At 37.2% G+C, this 22383-nt stretch overlaps 1 protein-coding gene across 35 annotated transcripts in view; it reads right to left on the bottom strand.

The window, feature by feature from the left end:
• The window catches only part of ABI2 (abl interactor 2), a 110758-nt gene that overhangs the window by 18919 nt on the left and 69456 nt on the right, over positions 1–22383 (bottom strand). For 4 of the 35 annotated variants that reach the window (XM_045164480.1, XM_045164483.1, XM_045164485.1 and 1 more), the window contains 6 exons: positions 19149–19246; positions 15913–16059; positions 15056–15180; positions 13879–14061; positions 9804–9962; positions 724–810 (listed from right to left, as the gene is read on the bottom strand). In XM_045164480.1, coding sequence (XP_045020415.1) covers positions 724–810; positions 9804–9962; positions 13879–14061; positions 15056–15180; positions 15913–16059; positions 19149–19246 — 799 coding nt within the window. The remainder of the gene's footprint in view (positions 1–723; positions 811–9803; positions 9963–13878; positions 14062–15055; positions 15181–15912; positions 16060–19148; positions 19247–22383) is intronic. The other 31 variants (XM_045164497.1, XM_045164498.1, XM_045164499.1 and 28 more) reach the window with 13 other exon arrangements.

Below are 22383 nucleotides of genomic sequence, written 5' to 3'. Positions count from 1 at the left end.
TTTTGATTGTGCCATGCCTCCTACATAGACTGCTCACAAGAAGAGAACTCATCTATCATACAGACTATGTTCACTGGTCCCTGTAACAACAATTCCTCACTAAACGCTGATACGGGTCTCCTGCTTTGTAGATATCAGTCTCCTGAGCTTCCATTTTAATGCTTCCCTAGAAGAAAACTCAACCTGTCAATAAAATTAGTTATCTGTTCCTGCATCGCTCAGCACCGGACCACAGGCCAACTTAAATACATTGCCAATCTATGCGGCATCTTAGGAGACAGACTGACAATTTGGTTCTCTGGGACCCGCCATGGCATGGTTCATCTTTACACCTGGAATCACAGGACTGGAGAAAGATTCTCAGGCCAGCCACAAAACCCTAAAACACCAGAGACAGCCCAAGCGTCTGAGCAATCCAGAGAGAAAAAGGTGGGCTGCCTGGTAACTAAGAGCATCTCCTCAATTAGATGTGATTTCTCTTTTTACACGTGCCTTATTTTACGTTTGTCTTATCTTCACTAGCAGACTTTAAGCTGTTTGAAAGTAGAGAATTTCATCTTCATTATTTTATCATCCATACTAGTGGCTCATACAGTGAGTGACTTGTTCATAATAACCAAATATCTGACATACTGGTGAATGAAGGACTATTCAGCCAATCATATATAAATGACATTTTACACCTATAATCTGATCTACAGCATAAAGAAGACATAAACTTACTATTTTCTTGGACTCTGGCCACAAATCCCATTAAAGGTAACTGAGGAGTTACCTGTAGGATGGAGGGAGGAGGAGGAGCAAGAGATACTGCAAAAACAAAAAAGGTGTGGAGGATAAGGGGTAAGGGCAAGTCACATTAAAAGGAAAGGATAACACAATAAAACAAACATACACGGGGGAACCACTGTGATCAGCATTTTACAAGCAGTCTTAAGGCGCTCTTTTGAGGGATAAGTCATTAACACAAAACAAAGTGTTAGGGAAGTTTTAAAAGCTTACAACAGGAAGCATTTATATATACCCATCTATTCTAAGATACAACGGCAAATTGTCTTTTCATACAATAGCATGTCTTTTCAAAAAAAGAATTTCTTCAGATTACCATGAGTAGTTTGGTTTTCCAAATTTTACCTTGGAAGTTACAAGTTTAAATGTGCATCAATACAAGGGAAAAAAGACCATTACATGCCAGCCTCCCAATTTCATACTTTTCATTACTTCATTAAACAGGAAAAATTAATTGGTAATTAAACAAATATTTACTTACTTCCCATTAAGGGGCAAGCACTCTGCTAAGAGACCAATATCAAAGCCATTCCCTGTGAGTCAGGGTTGTATCTTTACAGTTTCTCATGGTCCCAATTCATACCACCTATTTCAGGGACATTTTCACCGTGACCCTACAGAAAAATGCTCGCCTCATTCAAATCATTCCTTTCCCCACAAAGTTGTCTTTCCCTCTTAAACACCTCTTAAGCATCTAGCGCTCGTGAGTCTTCAACAAACATTTAATATGGGTAAATACACACATAAACCAGGTACATGTCAAACAACTTCCGAAGATTAATTCTACAGTTATGGTTTCCTTCAGATTGGGTAAACAGTACGATGTGCATTTTCTTATAAAGAGAGAACACCTTTATGAGCTTCAAATCACAGGTAAGACTAATAAAACTAAGAAGATAAATGAGACACTGCGCTCAAAAAAATCACAATCTAGTTGGGAATGGAAGGTAAAATAACAGCCCCGACCCAACAATACTTGCAGCAATTCCCTGCGGGTGGTGGTGGAGGTCAAAGAGGCAGTGGTGATGTGGCGTTATGGTGGGCAGAAGTGGGCCAGGGTTTGGGAGGGATGAGAGCTACAGAGAAATAACCTCTGAGCAGGTACCTGAAGAAAAGAAGCTCGACAAGCAGACAAGGTTGAGAAAGGCAAGCTGAGAACCAAGTGAGGGGCAAAGGCTTTGAGGTATAAGGCAGCATGACCAGTTTACAAACCATAAGTATTTCCATATGGCTGGCTTAAGATGCCTGAGAGAGAAAGTACAAAACTAGAAAGACGAACAGGTGGGTATGGAACAGGGAGGAATCTTAAATGGTAGGTGAAAGAGTGCTTAGTGGAAACAGCTTGGGACTTCAAAGTCACCTAGCGGGTCTTCTCTGGCAGTCCAGGGGTGAAGGCTGAGCTTCTGCTGCAGAGTACAGGTTATCAGGTTATCGGGGAACTAAGATCCCACAACCTGGATGGCGCTAGTGGGAAAGAACCTGCCTGCCAATGCAGTAGAGATCCAGGTTCCATCCCTGGGTTGGGAAGATCCCCTGGAAAAGGAAATGGCAACCCACTCTAGTAAGTATTCTCGCCTGGAAAATACCATGGACAGAGGAGCCTGGTGGGCTACAGTACATGGGGTCACGAAGAGTCAGACATGACTGAGTGTTACAGTGTAACTACAAAGATTAAAAAGAAAAAAAATGTATATAGGAAGTCTAACTCAGGGCCTGGCACACAAAAATCAAGGTAAGAGAAGCAGAAAGAAAAAGAGAGAACTTAGTGTGGACAAAAAGAGTATTTGGTAACTAAGGATTTAGATAACACATGAAGGAAACAGCTGAAGATATTCTTCGATTTTTTTTTTCCTTCCTAACTATGAAGGTAGAGGTGCCATTAACCACATTAATGTTGGTGAGTAGTACAGGGAATGAAATAGGCTGGAATGGCACCCCACTCCAGTACTCTTGCCTGGAAAATCCCATGGATGGAGGAGCCTGGTAGGCTGTGGTCCATGGGGTCGCTAAGAGTTGGACACGACTGAGCGACTTCCCTTTCACTTTTCACTTTCATTCATTGGAGAAGGAAATGGCAACCCACTCCAGTGTTCTTGCCTGGAGAATCCCAGGGACGGGGGAGCCTGGTGGGCTTCTGTTTCTGGGGTTGCACAGAGTCGGACACGACTGAAGTGACTTAGCAGCAACAGGGAAATGAAAAGTCAGGAAGAAATAATGGTATGATAAATAAGATGTATGAAAGTAACTTAAGCATAAACATGGGAGGCAACTGGAAAGTCTGGGTTGAATTTGTAGAAACCATCAAGAGGTGCAAAGGTGGTAGCAGTCAGGAGAGAGAACAGCTGTGCTGTGGGCAACTGCAGGGAAAACATTGTACATATACTGTCCGGACAAGAGCTACCCATGTGATTCTGAAGACTACCCCAGATTCAAGGGACAGAGTCACATAACCCTAGAAATAGGCAACTTTCTTTACAAGATACCTTTTGGATATGTTTTTTATACTTCTTGGCAGCAAACCCTTAAGTTGGGTGTCTGTCTCCCACTCTGAGAGGCCTAGAACAATTGCTGGTATGTTCACAATACTGTGTCCAAACTTGGGGTAGGAAGACAATGAGCGGAGAGGTAGCGGAGACAAAGCAGGTAGAACTGAGAAACAGCAGCAGAGGATGACTGCACTAGGAAAAGCACATATGTTCATTTCAAGTAAGATGAAATTCTCCTCTGGTCTGTTAGCACCAATGCCACCCTACCTGTAACGGAAAAGTAGGAAATTTCCCACTTCAGCCTTTACCATTAAAAAAGAAAACAGAAAACAACCTAGTATTGAGCTAAAAAAGAATGATTAGACACCTTAGAACAGACTTTTTGTACGTAGATTTTTTTTTTTTTAATGAATTTTTTCTTTTCTTTTCTAGTTCTGAAAGTGAAAACCTGAAACTACAGTGGTCTTTTTAGGGACGTCCACCAACAGCAGCCCAGGTAAAAACTGATCCCAGATCTTCCTTAAATGGAATTACTTTACAACAAAACAAGTTAGGTTTTTTCAAAGCCAGTCTAAGGCATGTTAAAAAAAAATTCAGTTTCAAATGGAGCTTACAAATGTTGCTCCAAATTCTATTTTTGCCCAAGGCAAACTTTTTTACATGATGATCCAAATGAATTTAGTTACCATAGCATTTTCTTTCTGGTCAGCAAGATTTCATCAGAAAACCTGTGAACCAGAAGATCCTACTTTAGTCTAGATTTATCTTCCTTAAAGTTGAATTGAAAATGAACTATTTTAGATGAATTTAAGCAGGATTTTGATGTGAACAACTGTTTGCAATATTCAGTTCTAGGCCAAGTAGCTCATGAACAGGCAAGAGCAAAAAGCAACTTCAATTTGTTTCCATTCTCTCTGGTTGATTCCTCACACAACAACCCTTTCCCTATAATCACCAAAAGATCTCCACACTTAGATTCTGTAATATTATGTTCACATTACACAACAATGAAGTTAATGTGAAGAGAAAGGCTCAAGAAGACACTGGAGTTTATAGAGAGATCTTAAGTAGAACAGCTATAAAAACTATAGCTTATGTGCACTCAGCAACATGTAGATATAAAAGGTAAGGCAAACCAAACTTAGAGGATGAGCCTGTACTGATGAAATATACAGAATTCCTAAGCATGATCTTCCTGATAGTCACAAAATCATGGAACATCTTTGAGGCTTAGTGTGTTAAAAGGTAAAAACAATTTTGAAGAAAAATTGGACTACTACATTGTTTTGTGTGTATGTGTTTTACAGCTAAGAAAATTAGACAAAATAACCACTCTAAATACTATTTCTGAGACCATTAAAGATATCATCTTTAGAGGCCATCCATTTGATAGTCCATTCAAGTTTAGTTGCTAATATTTTACATTCCAGTGACAGAGATAATGTTATCATTTTAAAAGGGAAATGTTTTCTAAATATGGATAGGAGTATTACTTAGGAGTATTTAAATTGAACCTAACTAATCATACTCATAAGAGCTTTTTTGATGGAAAAGAATATGGTTGCAAATAATTATCACTCCTGTAGTCTCAGAAGAGTTAAATGCATTCTATCATTTTTGTTATTCCTTTTCAAATGAGAAAACAATGATATTATGCCAATAAAAAGCAGCAAATTAATCCACATAATTTAAAAACACAGCTTGTATTTTTAATGATGAAAAGGGTCTATTTGGTTTACTGATTCGTCTGATAATATACTTACATTTTTCAGTTTTTCCTTGCTTTTCTGTTCTCCCTAGAACAAGCATTCACTAACAGACACTAAACACTGCCGAAAATGAGGATTCAAAAATAGCTTCTGGATGCGGCTCTTTATTTATACTTTGCTAATCCCTCCTCCCACATCTGTATTTTTCTGGAGATTTACAGTAATGCTCTAAGTTAATTGTCATTTAGAGAATATGTGTTAAGGCTTTTCTTTTACAATATCACCAACCCAACACTGCTTTCTCAATGTTTCTTTTTAATTATTTATAATAATATTCAGGGAAGCCTGACATCTTCCCTGTATAAAACACCATACTCATTCAGAAATTCCTTTCTCACATAATTATACACAGTCACGTTGCTTGGAGCCAACATTCCACTTTATGGATTAGATTTTTTTAATCTTTGTTATAATATGAATGGTAAAATGTAAGATCTCTTTTACCAAAGTCCTTAGTACTTAACGGAGACGGCAATGGCACCCCACTCCAGTACTCTTGCCTGGAAAATCCCATGGACGGAGGAGCCTGGTAGGCTGCAATCCATGGGGTCGCTAAGAGTCGGATAGGACCGAGCAACTTCACTTTCACTTTTCACTTTCATGCACTGGAGAAGGAAATGGCAACCCATTCCAGTGTTCTTGCCTGGAGAATCCCAGGGACCGGGGGAGCCTGGTGGGCTGCCATCTATGGGGTCGCACAGAGTCGGACACAACTGAAGCGACTTAGCAGCAGCAGCAGTAGCAATTAGTACATAAAACACATTACTGATTTCCCATTGTTTAGGACTGAATGTATCTCCCCAAAATTCATATGAAATCCTAACCGCCAACGTGATGGTATAAGGATGTGGGACTTTTGGGAGGTGTTCCACACAATGGGATATTACTCAGTCACAAAAAAGAACAAAATTTTGGCATTTGCAGCAACATGGATGGACTTAGAGGGCATTATACTAAAGTGAAATAAGTCAGACAGAGAAAGACAAATACTGTATGATACCATTTTCATGTGGAATCTAAAAAATACAACAAATTAGTGGATATAGCAGAAAAGCAGCAGATTCACAGATACAGAGGACAAACTAGGGGCTATCCGGAGGGGGTACAATCTGGGGGTTGGGGAGTGGGGGATATAAACACTGGGTGAAAGATAGGCCCAAAAATTATATTTAAAAAAATTGTTAAAAGGCATTGCCAAAACAAACAAAAACAAAACCCCCAGAGAGCTCGCTCTCTTTTTCCGCCATGTAATGATACGACAGGTTTCCCAGGCGGCTCAGGAGTAAAGAATCAGCTTCCCAGGGCAGGAGACGTGGGTCAGGACCCCCTGGAGAAGGAAATGGTAACCCACTCCAGTACTGCCTGGAAAATCCCATGGACAGAGGAGCGTGGCAGCCTATAGGCCATGGGGCTGCAGAAGAATCAACCGTGACTCTGCAACTAAACAACAACAAGGATACAAGACAGCCTACAACCTGAAGAGGGGTCTCACCGGAACCCAACCAAGCTGCCACACTGATCTCTGGCTTTCGGCCTCAGAACTGTAAGCAATAAATCTCTAGTTTATAAGCTACCCAGCCTATGGTACTTTGTTATAACAGCCCAAACTAAGGCACTTACCAAAGTAGGTTAACGTATACAGATGTACAAGTACAAATATACACTATATTCTTCTTTACCAAAGTGCTTCATATTTATACTGAAGGCAAAAACTGTTAAAACTTATGATTAACCCTAGTTGTTTCAATGCCTCTCTTGATGATGACAAGATGAATAATAAACTAATATTCTTCTTTCTTTGGCTGGATTAGATTAAGAAACAATAAGAACCACATACAATTCACTTATGTCCTGATTAAAGTGTTCCTTTCATTAACTTGTTTCTGAAATAATCCCATTAGAAAACAATTACTGTGCTTCGAGAACCCGGCACTGCATATCAGGGGTTCCATGTTTTCATTCCTGTGTTACAATGCCATGTCCAACTCAAACCAAATATAGTAGCAGTGCTGTTAGACTTAACGTTGCACAGAAAACCTCACTGAATTTACATTCACAGGAATCCTTGCCTGTCAGCTCACTTCCTCAGAGGCACAAAGCCATGCCAAGCCTCCAGCTGCAGAAAATATGTTCATAAAACACAAACCTGGGATCATTATGTTAAATCAGGTAATTAGCTACTTGAGAAAAAACAAATTTTCTCATTCTAAATATAAAAAACAAGGACCATTTTAAGACAAGTGGGAATAATATGAGACTTACATAATCATCTAAAGCAGATAAAATGAAAGTGCATCTTACAGCCTCAGAATACTGGCTTACAAAGCATTAAGTCTTGCAAAAAGGGTTTCAAAGAACATAATTTAATTAAAAACTTTTTTAGTTTAGAAAAAAGCACTAATTATTCAACTAACAAAGTTGTAGTCATCCTCTTTAAACAAATACCAAATCCCTGGAGAAGAAAGGCAGAACTTATCAAGAGAAGTGCATAAAAACTAACTAAATTGCCTCACACATTATGCTGAAGGCTCAAAAATCTCAATTCACTTTATACTTCCCATGAGTGTGAAAAATACTTTCATTAACACTCATTCCTTAGAGTCGGTTATTTTTCTACTTTAACATATACTTTCAAAATATATGCAAAATCAGATTTACAAAGAAGTGTTAAAATACGTATTTAAAATACATTTAAATACATACTTAAATAAGCTTCAAATAAATTCCACCAAGAGGGTTCTCATGGGACCAGTATATTGGTATGTACACTTACATAGCATGAAATACCCCTATATATACTTTCTGAATATCATTTATACTTGGTCCCAAGCTGTAATAATGAAGCATCTCCCAGTTCCATTATGGAATCAACCCATTCTGGATTGACACCATTCTTTTAAAACGCTATCTAAGGGTAAAGAAGGGCATAAACACCATAAGCAATAACTGTCTAGACTTCCAAAAGGGTCAGGGAGAGAGCTTATCTTTAGCAGAACTATGAAACAGGCCATATCTAACCAATTACAATTTAAAAATGAAATATGCATTTAGGTACAAAACAGCATCTGTACAAATATGGGTTTGGAACACGATTTAAAAATAGAACGTAGAGACAGGCGTATCTGCCAAAACGGAGTTCAAAATGAGTTAAAAAGAATGGCACACCCCACTCATTAAGTGTGATCAAAAGACAGCAGTGACAGACACACACCTGTGTAACTGAGGCACTTTGCCATATACCTGAAACCAATCCAACACTGTACATCAACTACACTTCAAGACAACAAAATTTTAAAAAACAAAATAACCCAAAGGATTTTAAATTAATTAAATTTTAATTATAGGTTTTAATTTGGTCAAACATTAGAAAAAGAGCAACTACTCTTATTTAAGACTCATTAAAAATACACATGCATATTTCTCAAAATAATCTAGTAAAATTTCTTTTAAAAACATGTCTATTTAAGTGTCACTAGCTCAGCTGTGTCTCTTTGTGACCCTATGGTCTGTAGACTGCCAGGCTCCTCTGTGCACTGATTAGACTATAAATGTGGCATTTAATTTATAAGAGGGACCCAAAACAATGAGAGGATCTGAATAACAAGGGATTCATTCCACATTCAACAAGTAGTTACCAAGCACTATTCCCAGGATGAAACAGATGAAAAACTGTTTACAGCTTTTTACATTATGATGGGGGCACCCTCCTTCCCACCCCCTACCCTTGGGAGGGTAAGAGAAAGATTTTTTTTAATCTTAAGGTAGGTAGGATAGTACAATGGAAATAACAGGGAACTTAAGAGTCAGATGACCTAAATTCAAATCCTAACTTGACTACTATCTTAGTCTGTTTCCTCACCTGTAAAATACAGATGAAAATGATCACATGATTATAAGAATCAAATGAGGTTAAAAAAAAACAAAAAAAGTATTCTGTAAGCTCCGCTTATGTAACAGGAGGATCAAATTTGTTCTGCAAGATTCCAAAGGATATAACAAGGTTTCACCAAAACACAGATTTTAGCTCCATACAATTCAGGGCTTATCCAAAATGGAATAACACTAGAGGTAATCACACATGGGCTTACTGGCCTCTTGGCAAAAATCCAGAAAAACATACCAAGTTCACAAAGCATGTCCACAGCAGTCATAGAGAATAATATTTGCTCTTACCCTCTCTGGGGAAGAAGCAAAACAAATGACTGTTAAGTATTAAATATGTGCTATTTTAGTTCTTCTGTACACATGACACAGCTGCAAGATGACTGTTATATCCAGATCAATCTGTTCAAGTCGCAGTTGTTCCATCAGAGGTTTGGTAGCAGAACTGAAGAAGACAGTGTAACTGCCCACCACAAAGCAGTTTCAAAAATATTTTCCTTTTCTTTTGCTACTTATAAATTCTGCTCATGTATGTTCAAATTTCATTAATTGCTATTCATACAGCAAGGATATCTGACTAAATAAGAAGGAAACACTGTTCACCACAGTATTAATTTAAAAAACAAATAATCACTAGCACATTCAAAAACATTCTATTCAGAAAAGTTAAGTTCTACAACTCTATATGGAAACAAGTTGATTTTTCAAAAGAACTGGAAGGTACAATATCGGCAACCTGTATTCATTCTTCCACTCATTCAACAAATAATATTATTAATCTACTATATACTAGTCATTTGCAATTAAAGGTTTTTTCCTCAGTAATTGAAGATTTTTAAATTAGATACATTCCATAGACTGCAAAAGAAAGTCTAACCTGGGTTCTGGCTATAAAAAGGTCCTCCGTTCATCTGATTCTGAAGGCTTGTTTGTGAAGTGATGGAAGGAGGGCGTCTATAGGGCAAGGAGCCCCCTATTGTTGGGGGTGTATGGCGAGCGGCAGGTCTATTCATGCTGTAGAACTGAACAGGATGACCTGGAAAAGAGACAGAACATACACTTGTCATTAAAATTATCTCAGACAATAAAACACTTTAGGCACGATGCCTGAATCTCACCAAGATTATTAAACAATAAAAATATTTAGCTAATTTAACTGCCATCTGACAAATATTAATGCAAAGTGACAGTTACTGCTCAGCTGACAGTATATCAAAGTGCAAAAAACAGGAAAGTAGGTAAATAAAATTATGGTTAGGTTTGGAAAAGCTATATCTAAATACATTACTAATCAATATTGTGAGTTTATTAAATTAGTAATTTGAGAGGGTTTCACAATCATCACAATTAAAATTTATGGCTCACTTCCTCCACAAACACCAGCAATTAAACACCGAAAACCAAGCTCAAAAAAGTAAGAATAACATTTAGGAAAGCAAAAGAAAAAATGTTTGACACACAGTCTTATTCCAAAATAACAATAATAGTAAATTTAAAGTAGCAAACCAATTTATTTAAAGGAAATCATAGAACATTTCAGCAAAAGGTCAAGTGACATAATTCTGAATTCAAGAATTCTGAATCACATTTCTCAATCAAAAATATCCTTCTCTAAAGTTATTTTGTCTTAAAATTAGTTTAGAAAACTTACAGTTATGAAAAAAAGCTAAGATACAAAAATTGTATCAAATATATCTAATTTTAGTATCATCCTGGAACTTGTTCATATTTATCAGCAATTTCACTACATTTTGCTCAGAGTACTTCACCAACTAATGCAAACAGAAGACACTCTTTCCTAATCCATCCAACCGTCTAATGCAATCAAGTTCTTAAATTTTATCTTGATTCCACTCCAACTTAAAATCATTAGCTAAGGGCCTACTGTATAGACAGATCAAGCACTAGAGCACCCATGAGAGAGCAGGTCAAGAGAAGAGAAGAAGGGAGAGGAGGAGAGAGAAGAATGAGGGAGAGAGGAGGAGGCCAGAGAAAGGTGAGGGAATGCAAGGTGGAAGGATGGGGAAAAGGAAAGAAGACATGAGGGAGGGAGGGAGGGGAAGAGGCGGTAGAGAAAAATCAGACAATTCACCTTTTCCATGACTGTCAAATGGTTTTACGTGCCTAAAACTGATCTACAGGAGCTATAAAACTGATCAAACTTGGATTCATATGGACACTCATATGCAGACTGTTATAGAAGCACTCAAGAGCTGCTACAGCACTTACTCTTCACATACGACAGGATCAAAACCTAAAACTCAGTTCTGTTGTACAAAAATCTTGAGTAGTCAAGCTGAAACATAATCCACTGTCAAGTTTACGTAGCCGTGGTAAAAATGTAAAAGCATGTAAACTAATAAACTACTATAAGAAGGTATATTCTGTCATTTGAATCACCAGATACACAATGCTGACATTTTAGGAATCAATCTGTAATATCTTAAACCTAGAGTCACTGAGTTAAAAACTCTGAAAACACCATTATGAATTTTATATAGTTAGAGCCAGCCTAAAATTTCCCATGTTATAAGCCCTCAGTGATCCAAAGACTTACATAATAAAGATTCTATTCAAACCATTAACAAGGGCATTTATTCTGCTTTGAGTTGAAAAACAAAACTATAGTTTACCACAGCCCTAACTATAAAAACCTAAAACTAAAAACTTCTAGAAGAAAATAAGACAAAGCTCTTTTTGACCTTATGTAAAGAGTCTGTAAACACAACATCAAAAAGCACAATACACAAAAGGAAAAAACAGCAACGAACTGGGCTTAATCCAAATAACGAACTTCTGCTCTTTAAAGGACACCAATAAGAGAATGAAAAGGTAAGTCACAAAATGAAAGAAAATATTTGCGAATCACAAAATTAATCAGACATATTCAGAATATATAAGAATTTAATGAGAAAACAAACAAACCAATTACAAAGGTGTGGGGGGGAAGCAAAAACATTTGAACAGACATTTTGCCAAAAAAGATAAACAGATGGCAAATGAGCACATGAAAAGATGTTCTACATCATCATTCACTGGGGAAATGTCAATCAAAACCACACGAGAAACTATTAAACACCTATTAGGATGGCTGAATTAAAAAATATATATATATTTTATATATATATATATACACATATACACATATATATATATATATATATATACACACACATATATATACACGTAAAGACAATTACACAGCCCGCCAGGCTTTTCTGTCCATGGAATTCTCCAGGCAAGAATACTGGAGTAAGTGGCCTTTCCCTTCTCCAGGGGATCTTCCTGACCCAGGGACTGAACTCAGGGCTCCTGCACTACAGGCAGATTCTTTACTATCTGAGCCACCAGGGAGGCCCTTATGACAGTACCCTGTACTAACAAGTACGCAGAGTGACTGGACATCTTACACACTGCTGGTGGATGTGCAAAACTATGCAGTCGCTTCGGAAAACAGCTATCCAGTTTTTATAAAGTTAAGCATTCATTTACCATACAACCCAGTAATCCTACTCCCTAAGTTATTTACCCAAATGAAATGAAAGCCTGTGCTCACTCAAAAGTCTGTGTGCGAATATATTTGGCAGTTTTATTCATAATCACCCAAAACTGTAAATAATCCAAATGTCCCTCAATTTGGATTGAGGAAAAGGGTAAACAAACTGGTAAATCCATTCAATAGAACACTACTCCAGTAATAAAAAAAAGGAACGAAATAACAAAACATGTAATAATGGATAAATCTCAAATGCACTGTGCCAAAAATGAGTACATTACGTATGCTTCCATTTATGATATTACTACAAAGGCAAAACTTTAGAGGGGAAAAAAAAAAAAAAAACCAGATACAGAGCTTGCCAGGGGCAAAGAGTGAAATGAGTAAAATGGAAGGACTGAGTACAAAGGGGCGTGGAGGAATCTGGGGACGTCAGGGCTGGCGTGCACCTGTGCTGTAGCCGTGCTTGTATCACTGTATGCATCTGTCAAAACTCAAAGAAGTCACTAGAAAGGGTGAATTTCACTGTACATAAATCAGACCTTGATAAAGAGAAAAAAGTATCTGGAGATTCAAAAACAGTACATTAAAGAGACTATATAAATTGTTATTAAGGCATTAATTATGCTTTTTGTTTTTAAAAAAAACTTATTGTTCACTCCTATAACAGATTTGACTCAGTGCAGACTAGGAACCAGCACCTGTTATTAAATTATAATGCTGACTCGAGGTGGAGATGATCTGTCCTTTCTAGGCCCACAGCGGATTTCAAGATGTATTCCTTACTCCACTGATGTACAAGCGTAACAGGACTTTTACATTTAACTAGCTGTCGTGGCCTAACAGAGCTGTATGTAGAGCAAAAGGACAGCTCAGGTTTAAATACCCCCAGTACAGAATGCTTTTAAGTGTTGGTACAGAAACTAAGCCATAATACACCATCCAAAATGGGTGAATTAAAATGAATTTTTAAAAATGTCTTCTAAAACATTAAACACCTAGATATAGTAGCAGCACACACATACATTCTATGAAGTACTTTACTAACTGGGCTTCCCAAGTGCTTCAGTGGTAAAGAATCCACCTGCCAATGCAGGAGTGGGTTCAATCCCTGCTTCAGGAAGACCCCCTTGCAGAAGGAAATGGCAGCCCACTCCAGTATTCTTGTCTGGGAAACCCCATGGACAGAGGAGCCTGGCAGGCTACAGTCCACGCAAGACAGTCAGACACAACTGAACTACTAAGCACAAGCACATCAGAAAAATGAGAGACTTTACTCTGATTTCCTCAGGAAATTCTACTCTTCGGTCACGGGCCATTTTCTAGTTAGTACATTATTCTGCAGATTTTTTTTTTTATACAAAGCACAGACAAAAAACATGAAGCCAGAGTTCCAAGTAAGAGGAGCCAGAGCCAGACGACTGAATCGGCCTGCGAGGAATAAGCCAATACTCACCTGTAGGGGGAGTGGAAGAAACAACAGGGGGAGTTGGAGAAGTGAAGCCATCAGCAAGGGTCTGGGCACCCCCAGCGGCAGCATCTGGGGCAGTGGAAGAAGGGACAGTTGCAGGAACAAGAGGGGTGGGGGCAGATGCAGAAGTAGCAGGAAGGGGTGGAGTACCAGCAGAGCCAGCGGGGGCTGAGGGGAGAGAGGGGCGAGAGGCAGCATTAGTGAGGCAGTTCCATCAGGCAGGATTAGAACAGGCACCGGAGAACTCAGTGTTAGATACTCAGTGCTGATCAATACCAAAGAATAGAAGAGAGTGTTAAAAAAAAAAAGAATGAAGCTTATGTTAAAGGATTATGAGGTTTACAGCAAGTAATTCAAGATGCTAAGGATAACGTCCAGATTTTTAAATTCATTAAAAGCATTCCTTTTTACCTGATAGCCAACACACTGGAAGAAAAGTGCCCCCTTTATGTTGTTGTTTTAACATAACATTCTGTAAATAGTATACAAAGCTAAACATAACACACTAGAAAACAACAGTATTCCATTCTGAATCATACAAATCAGAAAATAAACATTCCAGACATAAATATCTTATCAGGTAAAAAGAACTGAAAGAAATACAAACCTCTTTTTCATGATTTTTTAAAAGATGTTATCTCTTTGTTATTATAAGTAAATTAAATATATAATTTTCCATCCTTATGTCTTCTGTGTCAGGTTTTTGAAACTAAGTTTCATGTCCTCAGATGAAACAAGTACATTTTTCTGTGCATTTCAGCACCTCAAGTTCCAAGAGTCCACTAGATTGAACTGTTGACATTATATCTGCCCAATCCTTTGTTACCAATATGATTCCTTACACCGAGACTGCACTGTGTCCAAAGGCATGCACTGTTATAACACCAGCTGGAGTTAAACATGTCACTCGTTCCAAGGTGCAACCTCTAAGTGCCAACCAAGACACAGCACCAAAGACATAACACCAAATCACAGAGAAGTATCTGAACATAAACTGACAAATAATTTGGTTAAAAATAGCAGAATGCAGAAAGAGTTCTCAACATTTACAGAGTTTTCAAGAGAAAAAAAATCCTGATTATGAAGAAAGCTCAGTGTAATTAAATTAGAAACTGAAAGGACAAACTCAGAAAGGACAGATGAAGCACAATTCATGTTTTACCTGGAAAAACACTGGGAGGAGAGGGAGTAGGAACAGCGATGGGAACCCCCACACTCCCACTTCCACTGTTCTCCCGACTGCTGCTCCGACTACTTGGGTGGCTTCCTCCACTACTCCCGCTGCTGCTACAGAAATAAGAGCCACCAAAACATGAGCATCTATGCACAGGAAGACATCACCAGCATTTTCCAGAATGTTCTGAAATGAATATAGCTACTAGATGGTAAATCAAAAGCCCTCCATTTCAGAGATGAATTTCTTTATAAAGCAAGGGAAAAAACGAGTTCAAGAAACTTGCTTTGGCCACCTTTTAATAAACATATATTAAAGAAATTGAGAAAAACAAAACTTCTCCATAAATATAAGGGATAAATGATGGGGTTCAACACATGAAAATAATATTACTTTCTTTTATTCCAGTTTAATGGCTGTCTGAAGAAATAGCTTTTATAACAATTTTCCTAAACAAATTATTTGTCCAATTTTACTTGTAATGATATCATGACACATTATGCCATATTAATGTTTTATTCATATGGTTTTTCATCTGTAAAGTACCACCAAAAAACAACGTGAAATTCCCCGTATCTGGTCAGTGATTTTCTTTTTCAGGTCAACTATAACTATCAGTCTTGCAGAAAAGTTTGCACTTTGAGATGTCTGTCCTTTTTCAACTTCCTGGTTGCTCAAAGTTGCATCAGAACATGAGGAGAGAGAGGTGGAATCAGATGAGGTTTGGGGGAGTAGTGTGAGGAAAAGAACTTAGTGCTTGGAAAATGAGAGAGATTTAGCTGAAGTTATCTGAACAAATAATGGTGCTATGACCATCCCATTTTGCACTGAGGTAGAGAAAATACCTGTAAGTTCGATTTCTTTGATTCACAGAAGCTGTCCTCACAGGGCTCTGCTGCGAGGGAGCCATATTACGGGTTGGGCTAGGTACGTAATCATTTGGTACCACTGGAGGACGCACTGGCTCCAGTGTGCGATAGGGGGAGTGCCGCCTACAAAAAGAAGAGCGTATGTATTGTGTGATTAGCAAGTCTCGGCACAATAAATTCAGAGTTGCCAGTAGTGAAATACAATCTGTACTCAGAGGTAGTAAAATGTGTTTTAATAAAACCCAGCTACCAATTTCCATCTTCCCTTAAGTATCACTTCTCCACCATCAGGGCTTTGATGCATACTGTTCTTTTTTTTTAGTCTTTGACCTCATTTCCCTACACTAATTTTGTTCATTCATTCTGAGAGCATGAAGTTTCTCCCCCAGGTAAGCCAGTGTTTCCCAGACACTCTTCTTAGATGAGTTCAAATTAGTTTAGTGCCACATTAAATTCTCCCAACTGCACTTCACAAATGCACTAATTATCTTCCTCACCCCTCTCTCCCTAACCAAAAATAATCAAAGATAGGGTAAATAAATCTAGAGAGTCTGGCTCTACAACCCCCACATTGATGATCAACAGCAACCATTAACAATTCATTTCTCTTTCTATGCAATAAGTACATGGAAGTAAAACTACATCCACACATAGAAATACATAATTTAATCTCCTCTCCTTCCATTCTCACTTCACATCCTCCTTAACCTTTCACCATGATCGCTCTTACCTCTTACCCTCCTCAGAGTTCAACATTTAAAAGGGAGAGAAGAAAAAAAACAGATCACCTAAGTCTATCTTACTTACTTTGAAGTACAGAACAGACTGTATTTCATTAGCATACTTCTCTTTTTCTCAAACTTTCTTCTTAAAAGAATGACAAGATCAAGAAAGGGAACATAGGAAGCAGGATGCACACCGGTACACCAGGAATCATTAATTCTCATCTCTAAGTTTCCATCATGATGGCAATGATTAATACTCAGCTAACGTGAAATTGATATTATGTAGATAAGATTCTGATCTTTAACTGGATCTCAAGATATGAAAATTAAAGAGCTTTTTTCCCCTAAAATGATGATGCTCACCTGACTTCTATATTTCTCAATAATTCACTTCCTCAAAAGCTCACAAGGTTCCTTTAAATATTATTCTCTCTCATCCACTCAAGTTTCGGCTCACTGATTCTGGATGAGATTACTCTGCAATGACCCTGTCTACTCAACTACTCTCAAAATCCTCTTGCATAAACAAATATACACATTATTAAAAAAGTAAATCAGGGGCACTAGATAAGATATTGGGTCAAAAAAAAAAAAAAAGGAATGTCAGGGCCTTGAATTTAAAACACTATAAAGAAGTTTAGGCATCTCTGAAATTATATACATATAAAACACCATAAAATAGGAAACTGATGGATTTTCAAAAAAATTTTCCCAGACAATAAAAATGCTCTGTGTCACCCAAGAAAACAGAACAAAAACCTTTGCCAACTAAGAACTACACAGTGAAGTGAAAGTTGCTCAGCTGTGTCCGACTCTTTACGACCCCATGGACTATATATATAGACCACGGAATTCTCCAGGCCAGAATACTTGGGAGTGGGTAGCCTTTCCCTTCTCCAGGGGATATTCCCAACCCAGGGAATGAACCCAAGTCTCCCTCATTGCAGGTGGATTCTTTACCAGCTGAGCCACCAAGGGAAGCCTATACAGTGAAGACAATGATTAAAAAAAAAAAAAAAAAAAAGGTAAAAAACTAGGGAGAGAGGACAAAATATGGTGCCTGAGCCAAGACTGTGAAGAAGCCAGGCTGTGACCATCAAGTGGCGAGTGGTGCTCGGCCACTCTGGCCTTCAGGAATCCTGCAGAGCCCTTGCTAATATACAGGGAAGACAAATACTAGTGTACAAGTAAATCTTTAAAATTTGGGAGCAATGGAAATGTTTACTTTACTAGGATTATCTTGCTAACAATCTGGATTCAAAACCTAATAAAATCCATTAGAAACTATACATGACAGAAATATAGACATTTCACAGGAAAATAAAATACTCCCTCTTGACCTGATCTCTACTCTTACCCTGTACAATTATGACATACCAGGACATCTACATCCTACTCTGACGCTTAAATCTTATTTAAGCTAGTAGAGCTTTTCCTTTCTAACCTAAGCAGAATTTTTTTTGTCCTCCCCAAATAAAATCACCCTATTTCTGGCCAGAAATCTGATTTTATTCTTCTGTTTTCCACTGCCCTAACTTTAATTCCTCCTCCAACATTATCTTTCTTTGACTGATTAGGTTGCTGGGATTTTTGGTCTGGTTTTCTTGTTTGCTTTTTGGTGAGGGGGCCAAAAAACAAGATTTCCAATTAAAAACTTTTAAGCATATATCACAAAGCCAATGGTAATAAAGGCATTTTGTCTTTGTCTTATACATTTTTTAAAAAAATCCAATTCATGGTACAGTGACCCTGAAAAGTTGACAGAGGACAAATATTACCCCCTTTTACAGATGAAAAAACTGAATTGCTAAGTGGCTTACTATGCAAGACCACACATCAGAAGCAGAGCAGGACCACGATTTTAGTCACCCAACTTCTGGGCAATATTATGCCCAACCGATCACAAACCTTGATCATGATAAACCAAGTTAAACCAAGTTTTTGTATTAAGATGCTACAAAAGAAACTACAGATGCTATAAAAAGGTCAAGGTTTTTTGTTAATTGACCATTTATGTCCATTATGTCTGGAGCCCAAGTCTGTAGACTGAATGAAAGCTCATAATTTCTCATAAAAAAACAAGATATACAGAATTCTATAATCTGCACAGTATTTTCTTCAGAAGACTAGTCAGAATAAGAAGAGTCAATTATAACAGAAAAGACTAAAAAAGTTTCTGAAAATAGGAATTAGAGCGCAATTTATAATAAGCCATGAACTTAGGCTAGGATTTTACCTCAAATTTAAAATTTATTAGAAAAATAATTTCTAAACAGAATATTTTTAAAGTAGAGAGATGTTTCCCAGGTATAATTTAAAGTATAAAAGATGTTTTCCTTTTGGGAAAGTTACACACAAAATGGATAATCTTAGGAAGAAAATATTCTCTTTTCAAATATTTAAAAATAGTTTAAACATATATATAGTGTTTAGTTTTCACACAGTACATGAAATGGGTTTGCAATTACTTCTTAGTTACATACTCACCCAAGTGTCCCTTTGCCTGACATCGGGGGGCTGGGGGGCTTCTGTGTTGGTGGTGTTGTACGCGGCAGCCCACCCATCTTCATATTCTGGGTACTCACCTAAAAAAATTTTGAGGAAAACTCAATTTAATTTGAATGCAGTGAAACAAAGTGTCACTTTCGGGAAATAACATTATGCTATTTAACAAAGGAGGGGAAGGTTTAAATAGGAAAAAAAAATTAGAGGCCATGCATTTCATATGCAATTTCTACTCTACTATCATTCTACAGTTGTACTCAAAGGACTCCTCCTAACATGAGATTTTCAAATGATCATAAACGTGTATGCAAAGACTTTATTTGCCATTAGCTCATCACACCAACAGATCACTGGTTAGACTGTTTGATACGACATTCAATTGAAATTAAATAGGTTAACTATAAAAATTTCAGTTTTAATAAGAGTAACTCAATCAGAAACAACAATGCCTTTAAGCAATTCCTTTTTAAATAGCAAGCTTATCATAAGAAAACAAAATACATGTTTTCCCCCAAAAGTATGCAACTTTAGTTTTGATCCACTGTAAGTAGAGAATATTATATAAAGTTAAATCATACAGAGAAAATTTCCTTTTTATAAACTGTGGATCAGCCTTACAATTCAGATTCCATTAATGTTCTCTTATGAAGGAATCACCTACCTGAGAACTGCCAGAAGTTAAGGCATGTTCCTAAACATCTGAACCAGAAAGGTGGGGCTGAGGTATACCTTTCAACTGTGAGTGGTACAGTGGCCACTGGCAATGTCCTAGTTCCAATGGGAATTAAACCCACTCAGGCCCAAAATGAAGATTAATTTAGGCATGAGAAAGATGCAACACAATCCTAAGAGCTAAGAACACAGAGCTAAGCTGTGTTCCTCACTATTCTATCCCCAGTTGAAAACCCAAGTGTGGGAAAGTTGGGTGATCTGGGAACAAGTGTGGATTGCCACCAGAAAAGGATGCCACCAAAGGAGGAAGTGAGCACTTACGCAGAAAGCCCTAGAAATCTGGGTATCTTAAGGCATTAAGAGAAGTCATGCATGAGTATAGTTCAAATGCAATCTCAAGTTGTTTGAGATTGCCAGCGGGTTAGAATTAATAATGTTCACCATCTGTGTTCATGCCTGACCCTATTTTAAAGCTCCTAATATTCTGGACTGCCAAACACTTCAAAAAAGGATCTTAACTCTTCCACTAAGAGTATGTCCAGAGTATTCAAATTATACTTATAAAATGAAACTGTAAGACATTATACTTTTGAAATCAGAATACATTTATAATTATAATTTTAAAATACAAAATTTAAGAAAACAAATCATAATTACATACAGAATATTGAGGCTGTCAAAATTAACTCTGGCTTAAATGGAATATTTTAAAATCCTAAAATACTACTTGTTATCTGTATAGGTAAGAAAAAATATATCAAGAAACAAACTCATGAATAGCCCAGTGAACAAGTTGTGTGTGATGTTAAAACAATCTTTAATGACAAATGATACCTTTGAAATAGCAATATTTTTAAGGCTATGCATTTTTCTGTACTCCTTTGTTATTACTTTTAAACAACAAATACAAAACAAACTGGTTATCAAGGAAGAATAAAAATTAACTTATCTGTGCTCTCCCCCTCATTAATAAGCAGAGGGTATACTGATCATATCTTAAAAGTGCCAGAAGAAGTTTTTTAAAAATTAATCCACATTGGGGCAAATTTTTAGGAGTAGCATGACAAATAACCAATAGCTTTAAAAACCGTATATCTTAATTCATGATACCAGGAGATTTTTAAAAGTAGTAACCAAAGTCCTTTAAGCTCAACCTTAAACAACATAAAACCCAAGGTCACTTTAAGTGATGAAGGAGAAGTAGGTGAGCCAAACACTAAACTACATCAATTTGCTAGAAATAGGAAGGAAAAGGAGCAAGGACAGAAAAGGATAAAACAGAATTTTATTCTATACATGGAATAGCTAAAATATTTGAAAACAGCTTTCCAACTTTAATTTGTTTAAGGTTTTGGTATGTAAGGTGTTCCGTTTAAATTGCAGTATCTTCTCTATAAATCTTGAAATCTATCCAAAAAATATGAAATAAACAACCTATAAATTGAAGCATAGTGGACAATTCCATACATAAAATTTGATACATTTTTGACCTGTAGAATCATCAAATGGTTCTATTTGTTTGGTAAATGGGATTTGCACGAGTAATTTTCACGTACAAAAACCAGAGTCCCTATGGAATGTCCAACTAATATGTAGTTCTGTATTACCTTTGTATTAAGCTAAAAGAGAACTCAGTATTTCTTCAAGGTATTTTTCCTTGAGAAAAATGCTTCTATACTAAAAGTAAAACAATGAATATGTTATGCAGAGTATAAATACTGTCATCTAATTTGAGGAAAATGAAAAAAAAATACAAGAAAAATTGCCAAACAATTTTCATAGGTGAAATCTATATTAAAATTAAACTATTTCACATCTAAAATAATTTGGTAAAAAAATATTTATGGGATAGTTATCATGGTTCTAACAACTACTTCGAGGGAAGTTATAGGGCAACCCAATGTTTCCAGACAAGGAGCAAAACACAAGACTAACTGTGAGTGTGGTGAAGGAGAACTTAACTAGAGAGAGAGAGAGAACATACCACAAACTCAGGACAGAGAAAACAAAGCAACACGGCACCAATTCATAACAGCAGTTCCACACCTAGGCAAAACTACCATCTGGCATGCAAGTGTGTAGTCATGAATAGCAGTGCTAATCATTCTCTTCAAAGTTTTACTTGGGAACTGGAATGAAACTTTGGTGGCTGATTCCAACAATAATTCAGTTAATGTGGGTATTTTTTGACGCCATGAAGGGAAAAAGTCATCACTGAGAGCTGAGTGAAACAGGTATTAGGCACATGGAGAAACAGCAGGAAAAGTCTTTTATTTTTTCCCTGCCAGAAAGAAACACTCAAGAACAGAAGAAATATTTCATTTAGGTGACAAAGGTTAATGCATGACCAAACTCAAATACTTTCCCACTGGCCTGGACTAAGAAATGCAGACAATACTGAGAGTAAGAGCAGTTCCTTTAGGACCAGAGTGGTCTTCTCTGATCTCCAAACTTTGGAGATCACAACTAGCACCAACTATCAGGCCAATCATTACACCTTAATACTGTTTCTAAAGTGCTCCTATCTTTCCTGCCCTATCCTTTT

This window comes from Bubalus bubalis, chromosome 2 (assembly GCF_019923935.1).
Source record: "Bubalus bubalis isolate 160015118507 breed Murrah chromosome 2, NDDB_SH_1, whole genome shotgun sequence".
NCBI classification, from domain to species: Eukaryota; Metazoa; Chordata; class Mammalia; order Artiodactyla; family Bovidae; genus Bubalus; species Bubalus bubalis.
This window is presented reverse-complemented; position numbering and strand designations above follow the sequence as displayed.